At 34.5% G+C, this 17500-nt stretch overlaps 1 protein-coding gene across 16 annotated transcripts in view; it reads left to right on the forward strand.

The window, feature by feature from the left end:
* LOC113828368 (polycomb protein Pcl) overlaps positions 1-17500 on the forward strand; it is a 33425-nt gene that overhangs the window by 15627 nt on the left and 298 nt on the right. For 5 of the 16 annotated variants that reach the window (XM_027381319.2, XM_027381322.2, XM_027381321.2 and 2 more), the window contains 11 exons: positions 265-343; positions 6423-6605; positions 6973-7173; positions 7283-7462; positions 7692-7864; positions 8270-8465; positions 9021-9088; positions 9447-9611; positions 10113-10308; positions 10862-11083; positions 12233-17500. The exon at positions 12233-17500 is cut by the window's right edge and continues 298 nt beyond it. In XM_027381319.2, coding sequence (XP_027237120.1) covers positions 311-343; positions 6423-6605; positions 6973-7173; positions 7283-7462; positions 7692-7864; positions 8270-8465; positions 9021-9088; positions 9447-9611; positions 10113-10308; positions 10862-11083; positions 12233-12865 — 2250 coding nt within the window. In that variant the 5' untranslated portion in view covers positions 265-310 and the 3' untranslated portion in view covers positions 12866-17500. Of the gene's footprint in view, positions 1-264; positions 344-4511; positions 4552-6422; positions 6606-6972; positions 7174-7282; positions 7463-7691; positions 7865-8269; positions 8466-9020; positions 9089-9446; positions 9612-10112; positions 10309-10861; positions 11084-12232 lie in introns of all 16 variants that reach the window. The other 11 variants (XM_027381328.2, XM_027381330.2, XM_027381329.2 and 8 more) reach the window with 5 other exon arrangements.

Below are 17500 nucleotides of genomic sequence, written 5' to 3' on the forward strand. Positions count from 1 at the left end.
TTTACACTTAATGTAAAGATCTGGGAAAGATTTTTTTTTAAGTGTGTGGTAATTGCAGGGGAATTTCTTATTTTTTGATGTTCAAGTTTTACAATGGCAATAGGGTTATTGCAAAATCCTGAAATGATGCAATAGCCTACTTGTATAACAAGAGAATGTTTATATAAAAGCTTACCCATTATTTATTTCTCTAAATTCTTGTGTTTGAGATGCAAAGTTAATCAGATTGAAACAGTGTGATAATACTTTTGTTAACCTTTACAGGACCATCCCTGGAGGCAGGTGGCTGCGTGTGGTGTGTGGCCTGTGGATGAGGACCATCATGTCCGGTGCCAGGAAGAGGGTAAGCGTAACTCGCCTTCAGGAGACGCTGAAGTATTTGAAGTATTGCATTTTCCCATACCTTTTAGTGTATTGTTTTTACTCAGCTGTTTTAGTCAGTTTACTGTTATTACTGTTATTATTATTTTTTTATCTAGAACATTAGGTCTAGAATCACAATATGATTTCTTGCATTTTTCTATTAGTAGTTGAGAGATAGTGCCATGTTATTTTTCTACATGTTATGATATCTTTGATGTATTTGTATTCTGTGGCTGTAGATATATATTTTGATGTTCTTATAGTGTTGTTTTATTTATTTATTTCACTTTTTTAGTGGTTTAGTTATCGTGATGAATGGATTCTATAAATGCAAAAAGTTACAAGATTTATAAGAAATGATAATGCCCAAATCACAAGAAACATTTGAAAGAATTGGATCAGATATGAGAAACATTTTGACTGTGATAGAGAAGCTTAAAGAAATGTTCTCATACTTCATTATTCATCACAATTCTGTAAACATTTAACTAGTATTTAGAAATCAGCAATAAGTGAAATAGAATATAGAAAAAGATGAGTGGATTATGTGGAGGTTAAGCTGTTATTAACTGATATGATTATTGGATTTATAACACTAATACAAAATGATTTTATGATAGTTATCTAGTTCATGATACAGATTAGCTATATTTAGCCTTAGACAAATAATGAAATTTGGTTAAATTTATTGATTAGAAAATCAATCCTATTTATCGCTCTTAAGATTTTCATTTCACAGTTGTGCCACTTTATATACAGAAAGTACTATGGTGTCGTATAATGGCACAAAGGCAGATTTACAGAATTAGATAAACTGGTCGGACAGTAAATGAAACAGCAAAGTTACAAGTAGGATAAAACACTAGTAATATAAAAGTTACTTAAAACACCTGTGGTATATAATGATATGTGATGTCTGGATTTGAAAAAGTTAGGAAAATTAAGAGATAGTAGTTAATGACATAACATGTATGCGATGTCCATTGTGATTTTAGTTGACTAATGGCATTTACATAGATGACTGAACAAGTACTTAGTCACCAAGGAGTCAATTGCTCGTCTTACTTGTCTCCACTATTTACCCTTTTTTCTTTGATTTTTATTAAGAGTTATAAAAAGAAAAAAAATATAGATAGAATATAAAATTGCCATCATTATTTTGATAACATTTTGATAATGAGCACAGTATCATTCTTAACCCCTATGATTTGGGTGACATGACCATGCCTTCATGGAAAAAATTAGGTCGAGGGCCAGGTGATGTGAACTTGCTGTCACGAATGAAGGCCAGGGTGATTGAACAGACTCACCATGAGTGCATAAACCTCTTGGAGTGTGATTAGACTCAGTTGGTGTTTAGAAGGGAGTTTATGTGTTATTCCCATTGATGAATGAGTGTGGAATGTAATGTGCGTAAGCTATGACTGGAAAAATGATGGCTCCAGGGATGATGCTATTTCCATGCTCAGCATCCATATGGATAAAGCAAATCAAAAGACAAATATTGACATTGGAAAATGGCAAAAAAAAAAAGTCTTGTCACCACTCACAAGTGTTTGTACATGCCTAGGATTGTAGCCACTTGTGCAACCCATTGCCCTTGTTTTTGGAGATGTGATTGCCATGATGTAACTTGATCCAATGGGTTAATAGCAATATTAATAAAAAAGACCCTGAAAATTTGAGAAATGTGAAAACCAGGTGAAGTCTTGCCAGGCATACAAATTAACCCCTTGGTGGTTGAGCACTTGTGGAGCCATCTGTGTGCAATAAGATTCACAGTGGACAGTATATGTACCTTTGTACAAAGGGTTAGATAGAATACGATAAAGTCCCAAACACCCTATCAAAGAAATTAACTCATTTTGGGTTAGGTTATATAACAGTTAATTTGTGACTTATGATACCAAGATTAGGTTTGGCATTTGGCAGAGTTTTTTAATCCATTTTTATTTTCTGTTTGAAAGGTATATTTATACAATTACATTTTTTACGCACTGCAATATAATCACTTTCGAAATATTCGGTTTTAAACTTTCAATGTGTTGATATGCACAGAAGCAATATGCAATTAGTAAGTCCTTCAGAAAGTATGAATTTCTTGAAGTAATAAGAATGTACTTTTTAAGCTCTGAGCAGTATTTTATGGTTAGGCCTAACACACATCTATAGGTTTTACTTTTGTCAGTAAATATTTTCTTTTATTTTGTTTATGTAATATCATTGGCTAGTAACAATGGGATATACTTCCACATATGGTCTAGGACAATCTTCACTCAAATCATGACATGTAGGTATACTGTGAAACAGGCTAAAATTGAAATTACAAAACTGATGAATGTAGCTTCATTTGATATACACAAATCATTTTCATAGTAAGCTAGGATTGTATAGGAAATATTGAGATGATTTTTTTTGTCTTTATGTGAAGTTGTGATTATCCATATTTTCTTGGTTCACAATAAAAAAACAAAAAATCTTTATTTTATCTTTTTACATTGGTAGGAAAACTGCTTCTCGGGCTTCTTGGCTGGCTACCAAAGAAAAAAAAGAATATATATATTAAATGTTTATTCATTTATTTATATATATATTTGAAAATCTGTCTCATAGATTGGCTAAATTTTCTTTCACATTAACTTCTTTTTTTTCTACACGACTAGCAAAACATGAATCTTAGCGTACAAGTCAAATGTTTAGGGAAAGGACACCAAGCTACAGTATTGGACCATGAGCATACATCACCAGTCAGTTTTCCATTTCATGTTATCATCTTTTTCATAGTTTTTGCCCCCAGCAGTCACTAACACTACTTTAGTGCTCACTTACTTGCCTGTCCTCTTTTTTTTTATGTGTATAAATCAATAAAATTGCAAGTTTTTCGTTCCATCTTATAAATATAAATGACACACATGCTTGTTATTCTTACATAGTTACATCTTCACCCAAATTTCCAATCTCCAATAGTAGAATCAATAGAACAAATAGATGTCTGAGTAATTTTTACATATTTGTGATTGTGAGAAGAAATGAAATTCATTAGAATATGTCCATATCGTTCCATTGTTTTTTGTGATTGTGATATTTGTATATGAAAATTGTTGCAAGAGCAGAATGATTATATAGTGGGTTATCTTAAATCTTAGTACTTATAACAAACCACCCGTAAGAGAGTAAAATGAGTGTCTTGAGAGGAATATGTATTTCAAGAATATTTTTATGCAATGTTAAATTATAGCAACCCCATGATAAAGGGTAATCATTGCATCAGCATTCTGTTGACGAAAGGAATATCCTTTACCTGATAGGCTACATTGCTTCTTCCAAGTCACGTGTTAGCTTCAGCCCTTTTCAAGAGATGATATTTGAAGCGCATTTGGGGGTTTATGTAAATGGAATACAGCACTTTGCACTCATGCCTTTAAAAGTGTATGACACTGTATGAGAGTAATAGTGTCTGAAGAGGATAATGCATTACATTATATTACACGTTTCATTGCAAAATATATTTACTGATAAACAGGGCCATGAGATTTGAAATGTTGCAAAAAGTTCCCTGATACATGTATTTTCCTTTTTTGATTTAAACTAATTGAGGAAACTACTGTACATTGGTTGGCATGCTTCTAAATGATAGGGTGACCTAACTGTTCTGACTGTGACTGTACTAATACGCTGGGCCAATTTTAGCATTACATTAACTGATACCTCTTATTTAGAAAAAGAAGAAAATCTTAATACATGGTGAATTACAGTCTCAGTAGTTGGGCCATTCATCTAGTGTATTTCATTGGGAACACTTAGCATGCCGAGACTTGGGTTGGATCTATAGTCTTCCCTCCCCCCTCCCCCCCTATAGGTGTTGGTGCTCGGTGGAGGTGCGGGCGTCTGCTCGTGTAGAAATGCCCCTAATTATTATTTTGCATTTTAACCTTTTACTTGTTTCTTTTATCATATTTGTTCTATTCTGTTTTCTGTTCAGATTATTATAATAGTATGTAAATGTAGAAGAGATATAGGTAACAAGGCTTTTTGATTATTATAATATTTGCATGTATATCACTGGAGATCATCTTGTCACTCGTCTCCCCAATCTGCATTGTTTAATTTAATTTCTCTTCTTGTTTGTTTTGTTTTTATCATTTCAGTTGTAACTGGAGTTGCCCACTTTGTCTTCTTCTTACTTAGGCAAGTGGTTCATGGTTTATCATTTTGCAGTATTAGTCTAGCAACAAATTTTATCTTGAGAGAAAAAAAGTAGACGATCGATGCTGTGCTTCTTGTAGAGTTAAACCTGGAGATGCAAACAAGATACCTCCAAATGCAAGATATGCTGAGAGTTATGTTCATGAGTATGTCAGGTGTAGAGATCCCTCCACTTCTGGTGAATTTTGCATACCTCCTTACTTTCTGGTATGTGAAATAGTAATGTATCAGAAGATTGTGATTAAATTTGTATTACAAGCAGTAAATGACTCCCAAATCTTAGGGCCAATGAAAGTATTTTAGATCTATTAGTAAGTAATTAATAGATGATAAAGCTGATGAATTAGCTTGATTATGCATTATTTACTGATCTTTTGATAAATTTGTTTGGATTAATAGGTCATCAGTAGTCTTGTAGGGAAGCCACTCAGTTATGTATATTTTATATTGATTTATTTATTTTACTTCCCCTTTTACCTGTGAAGACCCTTTTACTTTATAAATACTTGAGGTGGTTCAGATTTGCATTGTAGCTGCTCCATATTGTATGCATAAAGAATATTTTGTCCAATGATAATGGAGATTGAAAATTTTTATAACATGCTTGACAGTTACACAATATCTCTTGCTTATGACATTCACTTTTTTTGCACAGAGGATCGTCCGCTTGCTATCTCGATAGTAATTTAATTATTTTGTGTGACTTTCTCATTGTTTTCCCAATTTTGATATCTGAAAAAGATTTTATGTTGATTGTCATACTTCAGTTTAATGTATATATATAATATATATTTTTTCTTTTTCAAGTTTTTGCCACAGTGAGGAAGTTACATAGTGGAAGACCCTGTTGGCAAATAACCATATGATGCTTTTACTAACTCATAAGATACTGGCCTTTATTGCTCATCAGTTGCTTTTACTATTATCAAGAATGTATAAACAAAGAAAGAAAATTGTGAAAAGTAACAAAGACTTAATTTTTTTGTATTTGTGTTATGTTTAAAGATTAGCTGCTGGTATAATATAATGTGGCTGTATGTTGTTTTGCTTCTTTTTGGAGATTATGTCAGGGATTTTGATGTTGAAAGGTTCATTAAAGACTTGTGAATACACAGAATTATTGATTATTTCATTATCTATGTATGTGCATGTTGTGTTTTAAAATGCTTCCTAAAGCTTGAGTTGGGATTGGCTTAAATTTTCAACAGAGGTCATTTTAGCTCACACTGTTTTGTGGCATATGCACCTGAGAAACTTTGTCAATGTATAACAGATGTTGCAGATAATGGGAGTATTGTAATATATTTGTTTAAAAGCTGTCAGATGATGAGCTGTGGACTCATTAATGTCTTGTAAAATAAAGTAAAGAAAAAGTTTTTAAGACTTGATATGTATTTATATTTTGATGATGCAGCTATCTGAATGTAATCCTACTAATCATTATGAACTTTGACTACTCAAGTTGGTGACATTGGAAATGTATTGAGTAAAACTGATATTTCAAGCATTTTAGAATATGTAATGATTTTTATAAATAAAGAGGCTTAAGTTAGTAACTGAAAGACTTGTTTGCTGTATCAGTTGGTTTAAATCTTGTATTGTCTTAAGGCTAGAAGCTGCATAGGAACTATTGTACAATTGTCATTTACTTTTATGATGCGTTATTTATGTACATGTATGTATACTCTTTTCTTCAATCCTTTATGCAAGAGTTGAATTCCATTATCTTTCCAGTTAGTAAAGGGAGCATATCTTGAGAGTTATTCTTCAACATTGCATGCTTTTATTTTATAATTATATATATATTTTTTAACCAAAACTCCTTTATTAAAAATCCTTTATGATCTTTCAAGGTTGTGGACCGTTTTCCTGACCTTCCTTCCCCTTTCCTAATGCAGGATGGGGACAGCGAGGGTGACAGTGGGTTCGTGACACCAGACAGCACCACCAAAGAGAGGGAGTCACGCTTCGTAGAGGGCCAGGATGTACTCTCGCATGGAAAGGACGGCCTGTATTATCTAGGAACTATAGTTGTGGTGAGGAGCTACAAGCCTCTGTCCTTTATCTTCCTCATTCCTTTTTCTTCATTCTTTTTTCTTCTTCAGTTGAGTCTTGCATCACTTGGGGGATTTTTTTTCGTAAGTTTGAGAATTTCTAAATGGAAGAGATTTCCTTTTCCCATCACCACCACCACCATATCACTGTACATATTCCATGGTATTCTTTCTCAAATGTTATGGGTGCTTCCTTTCTGCTCTTGTCTGAATTTGGGATTCTTTAATAACATAAATGTACATCTGTTTATAGAATGATAGTATCTTCATTAGTGGGAAACAGAGGACTAATTGGCCTTGTGGTAAATTGTTGGCTCTGGATGTGATTCATAGCGAAGTCCCCTTGCAGGTTGACAGTGAAAATGAACGTTGCCTGGTGCAGTTTGAGGACAGCACGGCCCACTGGTCCCTCTACAAAGACCTCACCAAGCTGAAACTGCCTGAATCTGATGATCTCTGTGTTATATGCAAGTCTTCCAAAAGCTGGGATACAAATGAAATTGTTTTGTGTCACATATGTGAGCAAGGCTACCATCAAGATTGTCTCCAGGTACAGGATTAACTCTCTTGTCCTCTCCAGTAAAGATGAATAGCCAAGAAAGTTTTAAACATAAAATTTTTTGTATCATTTCCCAAGAAAAGATTCCTCTTTGTTACAGCCAAGGATAGGGAAGGAATATTGTGAGCCTGATAGCCAGTGGGAGTGTCCAAGGTGTGCAGGCCACTCAGCCATGGAGAAAGAAGAACGGAAAAAATCAAGGGAGAATTCTCCACGCAAGCAGCGACCACGGCCACAGCAGCAGCAACCTGAGAATACCAAACTAGACCTGCCATATGATGTAAGTAACATGTTTAGTAGCATATCATGTATGAATTAGTAGTAATATTTAAAGTATTATTATTCTGATGTATCAACTTTGCAACTTTAGATAATTATGTATAAAATAGCAATTATGAAACTGTAAATTTCACTTTGGTCAGTGTAGATGAATGGAGTAAAACATGAAAAAAACAAACTTTAAATGTATTGATGATATCCTACTAATTATGTTTCAAAACATTTCTCAGATTAACAGCTTAACATGGGACCAAGGTCACAAAAGCAACAGAGAGCAGACGTACTGCTACTGCGGTGGACCAGGAGAATGGTATAACCGCATGCTTCAGTGCCAACGATGTAAACAGTGGTTCCATGAAGCCTGTGTTGATTGTCTACATCTGTCCCTCTTGTATGGTGATAGGTGAGTTATCTCATAAACATTTTTCATGGTTGATGTTTTATCCCATTTATGCTTATGTTGGTTTGATTTTTTCACCAACCCACTTTATCCATGCTTCTAACCCAGCCTTCCTTCCTCTTTCTGTTCCTGTTCCTGTTCTTCTCCTCATCCTCATCCTCATCCTTCTTTCCTCCCGCACTTTGTCCTCCTTCCTCTTGTTCTCTTTTCCTTTCTTGTCCCGTTTCCTTCAGTTTTAACTTGCGTTATATTTCACAGCCTTCTTAACAATCCCGCTTTGATTTGATATTTTATAATGTAGATTTGATGTAGAAATTTGTATGATTATTAATCTGTTTTATATTTGAAAACATTGCAAGGAATCTTTGGCTTTCGTATTTGTTTTTGAAGTTCCATGTTCTCTTGCAGGTTTTATGTTTTTGTATGTGCTTTGTGCAATGAAGGAACAGAATTCCTTCATAGATTAGATGTGAAGTGGGTAGATGTTGTGCATCTATCAATATTTAATCTAACTTTGCAAGATTCCAAAACTTACTTTGAGTATGAGGACACCATCACACAATGGATCAATGACAACTGGGAATTATTGCAAGCACCACTAGGGGTAAGTTGTGTTTTGTCTTTTTTTTTCTGCCTTTCTCTCTCTCTCTTGGTTAATCTCTCATTTCCTTTTTCTTTGATGTCAGATCCGTCTTTCTCAGTTCCCTTTTTTTGGAATTGATTTTCTATTTTTCTACTGCCCATCTTATTCTGTTAATTCTGGAAATTTCTTCAACTTGTATTCTCTTCTGGTCTAGTCTCTCTCTCATTCCTCTCCTCAGCTTACCATCTACGTTGTAGCATTCTTCTTTTTCCAGTTTGATAATTTCTTCCTTTTTAACCTTATGATGGAGCCTGAATTTTTTGTGATGTAATATTACTCAGCCGTCTAGATTTTGTGGCTAGGCCTAAGCTGTGTACATGCAAGTCATGTGGTGTATATATATCATTGGCCATAACATCATGATGACTATAGATGTGCTTGTCACTGAGGATTTAAGGTAGTGCAACATATTTGTGAATTAAATGACTCAAGAGATGTGTGCTGGCTGCAAATACTAGAGCCACAATTTTTACTTGAACTGTAACTTGACAGTTGTTACGTTTTCTTTGATTTCAGCTTCAAAACATTCGAGTTAGTGAGAGGAAACACGAAGTATTAAGAGTTCTGGAAGGAAACAGACCAAGGTTTGTAAGCTAGTGTTTTAATGATTTGGCTTTATATCTGACTTATAAGTGTGGCTGTAGTTTGGATAAGTAAAGGGAAGATGAACGACTAAAGACAGGAGGTTACATGTTCAGAGAGTTCATGGTTTATTTGTGTGTGTCTGTGTCTTGCATGTTTGGCATCCAGGCATCAGTGGCTTTGATAACTGCTGATACTATTGTATTTTGTTGTTTTTCCTAGCCTTGTTAATATACCTGAAAATGGAGAAGATTAATTTCCTTTTCATTTTCATCTATTTTGAACCCTAAATATAACTCGTTAATGCAGTTGTATATCATATATTTGTGCTTCACAGTTTTATCGTTGCTCTGCCAACAGGTTTAAATGTGGTCGGGAAATAAAAAAGAAAACCAGTATATGGGGCCTAAGAGTACGTGTCCCACCCCCTGTGCCAGCTATTACCCTACCTGCCGTGGGTGTTATCACAGAAGACTCCATCAAACACATAACGCTAAGAAACAAAAAGACTCGCAATGCAGATAGGTAAGAACACTTAGGCTATGCTCCTGTGTATTAATAATATGCTCTATTCTTTATTCTTTATTTTTTTTATTATTAATTTAGTTTGTTGTTTATTTATTTGTTGTCCTATTTTGCTATATAATCTTTACATTGTGTAGAATTATTAGGGGAAAAATGAAAACTGAACAAATACAAATGTTTTGTGGGTGTGAATTCTTGTTATCATTTGCTTGAATTATGCTTGTAACATGGTTAGTATTTTTTCAGCAACATTTTATTTTTATGATTTATTTTTGGCATATTACTTGTTAGGGTTAAGCATGCAATGGTGCTGATTTGATTGAATATGAGGTTCATAAGAAATAACTTTTCGGGAATGCTGCAATGCAGTAAATTAAATAATGATATTCAATATTATGCTTTACATTTCAGTACAGTAAGCTTTATTTAATTACCCATTAAAAGGGAGGAGAGACATCTATCTATGAAAAATACAAGTGATGCTTCCTTTTCCTCCTACAGCCCTCCAATCCCCCGAAGTTACAAGCTGCGCGAGGACAAGCAGGAGGAGGTGGATGAGGCTTTGGCACGGTTCAGCCCGGCCAAGAAGCGAGCCCTGTCACCCAGTACCCTTGAGCAGGAGGAGGAGAGTCCCAACAGCGGCAGTGTTAGACGAAAGAGAAAACGCGAGTTGGACATTCTCATGGATGATAAAAAGGTATTTGGTCTTGCTTGTAGTTTTTGTAGTTCTTTATTTAATTTGTGTGTGTGTTGTCCACAGTGTTTCTGTTTGAGTAATTTTGTGGTTTGTTACTGAGAGTTGATTACTAGGCCTATCTAACTACTATTTATATCCCATTCCTTGAATTTTATTTATTACACATAATGATACTAACAATAATAGCAGTAATGATAATAGGAAACTTTACAAACAAAATTCGCAGAGTGGGGTAAACTGTTGAGATTAGATATGGTTAGTATTTAACTCCTAGGAGACTTAACACTTCTGAAGCAATATGTGTAAATGCAAAATTATTAATACTAAACTGCATTGGGCAGTGCATGTGGAAATTTTTTGATGTCATGCAATTTTCCAAGAGTTACTACTTGTATGGCATTTATCTTAATGTCATTTTTTTTTCTTTCATGTAAGAGAGATTAAAGTAAAATTGATATACAAGAAAATAAAATTTCATTTGATTTTATCATAATTATGTCTTTTGTTTATGATTTTTAGATTTTTTTTCTCTTTTCTTTCTTTCTTCTTTAAGGTTGGAGTAAGATGTTCCAATGTAAACTCCTTATTCCAGGCAAAGAAAATGATAGAAGAAGTAGGATCGGTTAAAGCCAATAGTACAACAGGATCACAAGCCCCGGTGAAAAGAAAACGAGGCCGGCCGCCCAAGAACCAGCAGAACCTGCAGTCAGCAAATGACCTGCGTGATTTGAAACAGAAAAGGGCACAGAAGCTTTTGAAAGAGGCGTTGAAACAGGTAAGGAGAGGAAGACCTGTTCTTTCTTTGTTTTTAGTTCTTCCATCTTTATCTTCATTGTAATACTGACAATAGGATTTATTTGTCTGTATATGTTTGTATTTGAATTTCATTTTTATTTCACTTTTATTTTTTAACCCTTTCACTGTGGTGAACCCTCGATATCCATTAGAAACATTCTTGTAATAATTTGACAGTGCCACTGTAGAGTATATATACATCGACTGTTCATGTCTGCCGAGAGGTGCTGAAACTGCATCATATCAGCTGCCATCATGTCGGATGTCAACAATTTGGTATTTAATGTCTTGTGTGTATGTTGTTGTTGCATATATATAAAAAAGAAGGTATTTACCTTTTTTTGCCTACACGAAATATGACAACATATGACTATTCCTATGCCCATATTGTATTGACTATATTTTCTAATCAGTCTGAAATACAGATTTCCCTCTTCTGTTTCCTTGTATTTTTTAATTTTTTTATATATATTTGATATTTTATTTCGTACACTGGTGATGATCAGAGAAGACTGATTTTTGTTTTGCTCGTGACAAATATTTTTCGAACAGATACACCAAAGTCAAAAGGGCAGACATTGGGCACCGAAGGCATTCTTGATGGTTATTGCACATTATAATTAGAACTTTTCTCACTAACACAGTCTACCTTGTCTGTGTGGTCCACAAGCTTCTAATAATTTTATGAAACTTTTTGTGAATAAATAAGTACTGCATTGTGTGCAGGACCATCAGTCATCTTCAGAAAGCTTTATGCAGTGGGTGTATAGCTTTTAATCCCTTTTCTTTTTCAATTTGAGGATTGTTTTGTACAGCAAGAAGACTGAGATAATAGTAGTAAAAGAAATGGAAAGGGAAGGAGTGGTGTAGTTTTTTTTTTGCTGCAGTGGAAGGGTTAATTGAAGTCAATTATAATATTAAGTTATTTGGAGGTTGAATGAATGGTTTATTAGATTTGGTTGAATTTTTTTTTCTCTCCTGTTTACTTACTAGTTAGACTTCTGTTATCAGTATTTTGTTGAAAGTGCTTAAAAAACTGGGTGTAAAATATTACAAAACAGCACAGTAATTTCTTTCTATTTTTTCTGCCTATCTTTGTAGTCAGATAATTGATTTGATCTCTCCACAGGGCAAAGGTTTGCGGCCAGTTACCAAGTCAGGCCTTGGGATAACCACCCCAAATTCTATCACTCCGGGAGACACAAGCGGTGATGAGACCTCCTCGCATGGCACACTTGATTCCTTCATTCCTCCTCCATCCAACTTCGAGGGCCAGAACAATCCCTTCCTGAATCTCGACTCTCTCAGTTATGGCATGCCAGTCATCAGACCCCTAAAGCGAAAATTAAATGAGAACGACATCCGCATTGGCAAAAATGGGGAGGTAAAGCGGAGACGCTTCCGCAAAAAGTGCGACAAGGCGAAGCTAATGTTCCTACTACAGAATGGCGCCATCAATATGAACGGTGGAAATGATATCAGGTTGAATGGCACCAACAGCATAAAGAATTGTGTGGACTATGCACTAAGTGGGAGGCTGAATTCCAGCAACAAGATGGAGGATGGTAGTGAAGGAGGCGAGGATGCCAAAGTGGGTGACACTGGTTTCTCATATAGTGACCTGAAGTCAACCGTTAATAATTACTTCGGGGCCGCAAACAGAATAGCGAATGGTGAAAAGTTCCATGTGTTAGCGAGGAGAGTAAGTCTTGAAGAGAAAGTCCAGTACCTCATAGAATGGGACTGTCCGAGTTCCTCCTAGGCCAAGGTGTAAAGCCTTGTCTTTATTCTTCATCCATCTAGACTCTAGCGGCAATGAAACATTTCCTGTGTTTCGTTGGCATTTCAACTCTTGTGATATTACTCTTGAGTCTGAAGTGCTTCCTCACCGCTGCAGTCAAAGTGGATGAAGGATTTAGTCATTTTGTTGAGCCATTAGTTGTAGTACGAAGGTTTATTCTTGCAAAGTCATTTTAGATATGCAGAGCAAGAAGGTGGAGTCAGTTGTGAATGCAAGACTTGCATAAGGCACCAACCCTATAACCACATTAAGACTGTGTTCATCATACACTGCCAGAATGAACGATACAGAGTGCGCGAGGTTTGTGTCATGCAGTGAGCAACCTCATTTTTTTAAGTTTTGTGATATGGTTGCTTTGGGTGAACAGGGCAGATAGAGCAAAATATTTTTAAATGTTTAAATTCTCAAGAACTATGGTAGTGGAAAAAGTGCGGGAAGTGAGAACATTTAAAATAACTGTGACTTGTGGATGTGACCAGTGATATTGAGCGATACTGGAATTACCCTTAGCAACCACATACAAACATTTGTACTATTTGTTTAGTCATGTACATAAGTCGTGTATTTGTTTTATGGTTACAATTATCTGGTGAAATAAACTTCAGACTTGTGTTCGTGTATGACTGAGGGTGAGTGATTCCAAAAGAAGAAACAGAAGGACACTTGCGACAGGGCACTTGGAAGTTGTTCGAGATGAGGCTGAGTGTCTGCCTCCTGTTGAGGATGTAAGTTTGAGTGGCTCATTAACTTATTATTATTATTATTATTGTTGTTATCATCAATATTATTATTATTTTCTTTATTATTTTTTATCATTATCATTGTTATTAGTATTATCATTATTATATTATGATTTTTACAGTAATTTAAATCTTATGTTATTAATAAGATTTTTCGTTATTGCTACTATTATTATCATTATCGGTAATGTTTATTACTTTTTTACTTCTGGTGTTGCATTTTAAGTTAATTATTATGGTTATTTTGATTAATGTTTTCAGTTGTCATTTGTATTGTAAATATAATTATGATTATGATTATGATAATTTGTAATCATAGTTATAATGATATTAGCAAAAGTAGATTTGTTTCTTTTTTATTGGTATTTGTAACAGTATTATGATTATCTCCATGAACATCTTTTTGATATTATTTTCTTTAGTTACTTAATATTTTTTTCTTTTACATTTTTATCATTACGATTATGGTATTTATGCATGAGAAGCCATGTTGTGTGTATCCACATGGACGCATTTGTAACTTGTTTTGTTGCCAAAGATAGCCAACAGAGTGTGGGGCATGCAGTAGGAGGTGGTCAGGTTATACAGAAAGATTCGCATAGAGCATTGTCTGGGTCCTCTTTTGTTAAGTAACGTATTCATCAGTAAGTCCGTTGTTGGGGAGGGAGGGTGTACAGATGTTTTGGAGGAAATGGTATTTTTGATGGTTTTTCTTTTAGTTTTATATATATATTTTTTAATTGTATGTTTTTTGTGTTTTTTTTGTCATTGCTGCGTCATTCAGTTCAGCGGGGGTTTAACCTGATGTTTCAATCCCTACTGCTTGCCCTTTAACTTTCACTGCCACTATTCCATCGTGCTCAACTTGTAAGATGTTTCAAGCATTGCAGTGTGTGACATTCCAAGAGTCAGAGATCTGTCTGAGACATGTACCATTTACTGCCATTGACTATAGATGCTAGAGTACCTTATTTCTGTCCTCTTTGTATACATACCTATTGATGACAGTACAAAACGTTATCATGCATCAATCTTCCGTGACATGTACTAAGTGAAAGTAATGCAGAAAAAAAAAAAAGTTGATTTTAGCATGGCACTTGTAACAGTTGATGAGAGATGCTGCCTAGTTGATAGTTTTCAGTATTTAATGACAGATATATATATATATCAGGAAATTTTAACCCACATTATTTTCATAAATTAACCCTGTCCATGTCAAGAAGATAGTTGTTTTTATTATTTTTTCATTATAATTATTATTATTATTATTTTGAATGGTGCTTCATAATTGTCGTTGACTATTTGTTATATAAAAATGTGAAAAAAATAATTGAAAAACATAATTACCCCGAATATTTGGCGGATGCACCGACGCTGAATTCTTTGGAGAACTCACGACTTTTCCCTTTGTATAATGTTTCTTCTGATTAGTAGTTTGAATTGGTATATGTATTAGCTCTTACTTTTTGTTTTTGTGATGTGCACTCAGTTACAAGGCAGATGCCATTTCTTTACTTATGTCCCGTTTATTTATTTACTTAATCATTTTTTCTTTCCTTTTTTTTTCATATGACAATTTTCAAACTAGACTGTTGTGTTAATGTAAAGTGCCCCACTGCTGACTTCGTTCCCACAATCTCAGGTTTGATGCAAGTTAATGCTATTCTTATATGCCCACTTTATTCCCAACTTTGCCATACACAGATTACATTGATTTCTTTCAAGGTCTTATTTTCCACAGCGTTGTTGAAACGCTGATTTGAAAGAAATGTCCATTCCTTCTCTCTCTTGCTCATCTGCCAATAATATCAACTTGAAACACTGCCTTTATTTTTTTTTCCCAATTGTTTTATCATATTGCCTCATTATATGACCAATATTATTATAACTATTATTATTGTTTTTATTCTATTTTATTTCTTTTATCTTCTTTTACTAATCTCATTATCCCCCGGAAGCAGGGTTGCACTGAGCTAAATACTTGAAGTACTGAGGAGATTGAGGTATAGTGTAGGAACGATGTTTTCTCCTGCAGTATTAAAGTCTCGAGTGGTTGCTCTGAAACATGTCAAATTTTCTTGTTGCTAAGACAGATCCAATTTTTGTAGAAAGATGAGATTATAACAAAACCATTATACCTCAGATCTGCCAAGATAATCGTAGACAGATAGGTTTGACCATCAGTACCATTTCCCTGACTTGTCTTATTTAGCTCGTCTGGTAGTCTAGTCATTTTTTAGTTTCACAAGTCAGCACAGGCAATAGACATGGAATGACCCACCTAAGTTGTCTTGTATCTCCTTTTTTTCAGTTAATTGATAATGATTATTGTATTTATTTATTTTGATTTTCATATTGAACTATTGAGGGTTTTTTGTAACTTGAGTACATGCACATTTCCAAGTTAATGCAAGACGTGTACTCATTTCTATTCACTAGAAAGGTTACTTGTAATCAGTTGTTGTGCACTTACTGTAGAACTGCTATGTCCCTTGATGATGTAGCAGTCTACTTATCATGATGATTATCATATGTCCTTTTCATTTTTGCAAACTTTTAATGATATTTTTAAAGTTCTTATTCCTGATTGTTTTCATTCCTTTTATACAAAACACAAGTGAAGTCAGTCATATCATGATCGCGTGCACCAAGCTACATTGGTGCTAGAGGGAGCATGTGAAGGTAAAAGAGAAAGTGACACCGTTTGTACCAACAGGGTACAACAACCAATGAAGTGTATACTGTGTTGATACAAATTTTCCCCCTAGGTTTTAATTGGAATGACACTGTGCTTGATGCAAAGGGGCTTGGCTTCGGCTCGAAACCCAGTCTCTCTTACAGGGAACCAGATCCTCAAAATCTAGTTTTTTTCTACTAGTCCATATTTTCCCTGTAAGCAAGTGATTTCAAGTGATTTTTTTTTTCTTTTTTTTTATATAAATTCTTACCAGTCACAATTTTATTTGCCCGTGTGAGCTTTGTATCCTCCTCCTTTTATATTGTAATTTGCCATTAGTACCAGTCTTCACAATATTTTAAAATTGTGATAAGTGGCATCTGTATCCAGGAAGCATATCTTGTTCCTTTTTTTCTACTTTTTTTTTTCAGTTGTATGTATAGTCTTGTGGTAAAGTTTGATGTTATGAAATGAATGAATGTCTTATCCAAGTCAAAGATTTCCACTTCTTTTGGTCTTGTATTTGCTTTCATTTACTAAATATATATGATATTTTTAGAATGAAAGAAGCATATAGAAAATAGTGTATTGACATTCGATATTAAGGTTGGACAAAATTGTATTCAGGATTTGTATAGAGAGAAATCAAATGAGTTGATTTGTATTTTCAAGAAAGTTGGTGTTGAAAATTTATATTTGTTTCAAGAAAGGGATGTGTATACAGTATATATGGCTGGCACAATAGTTGTGTAGTAAGACTTTACCAGGATTTGTCATTGTTATATACATATATACACATTGGTCTCATGGTGCCCAAGCCTGAACTGTGGTCTGTTTGATAAAGAGGGTTTGCATCATCTCTACCCATAAAGAAAGATATCTTATGTTTTTATACTGATACATTTGATGACTGGCTCATCACTGATATCTAAACATTTTCATATCCCAAAATATTTGACAGGCAAATATTTTATTTTTTCTCATACATTTCAGCATAGTTTGGACGGTAGTTGTGACGATTTTAAATGCACATGTTTTTAGAATGTGTGTTCCTTTTCTGCTTCTCTGACTGCATAACCATAGCACAGAAACAAATGCTCAGGGTACCGAGAGATGCGGCTTCCCCCCCGCTTCCCATAATAACTTTACCATGTTGGTAAGTGATGGACTGTCAGAGTG

The sequence above is a fragment of the Penaeus vannamei genome, chromosome 2, assembly GCF_042767895.1.
Source record: "Penaeus vannamei isolate JL-2024 chromosome 2, ASM4276789v1, whole genome shotgun sequence".
Taxonomy (NCBI): Eukaryota; Metazoa; Arthropoda; class Malacostraca; order Decapoda; family Penaeidae; genus Penaeus; species Penaeus vannamei.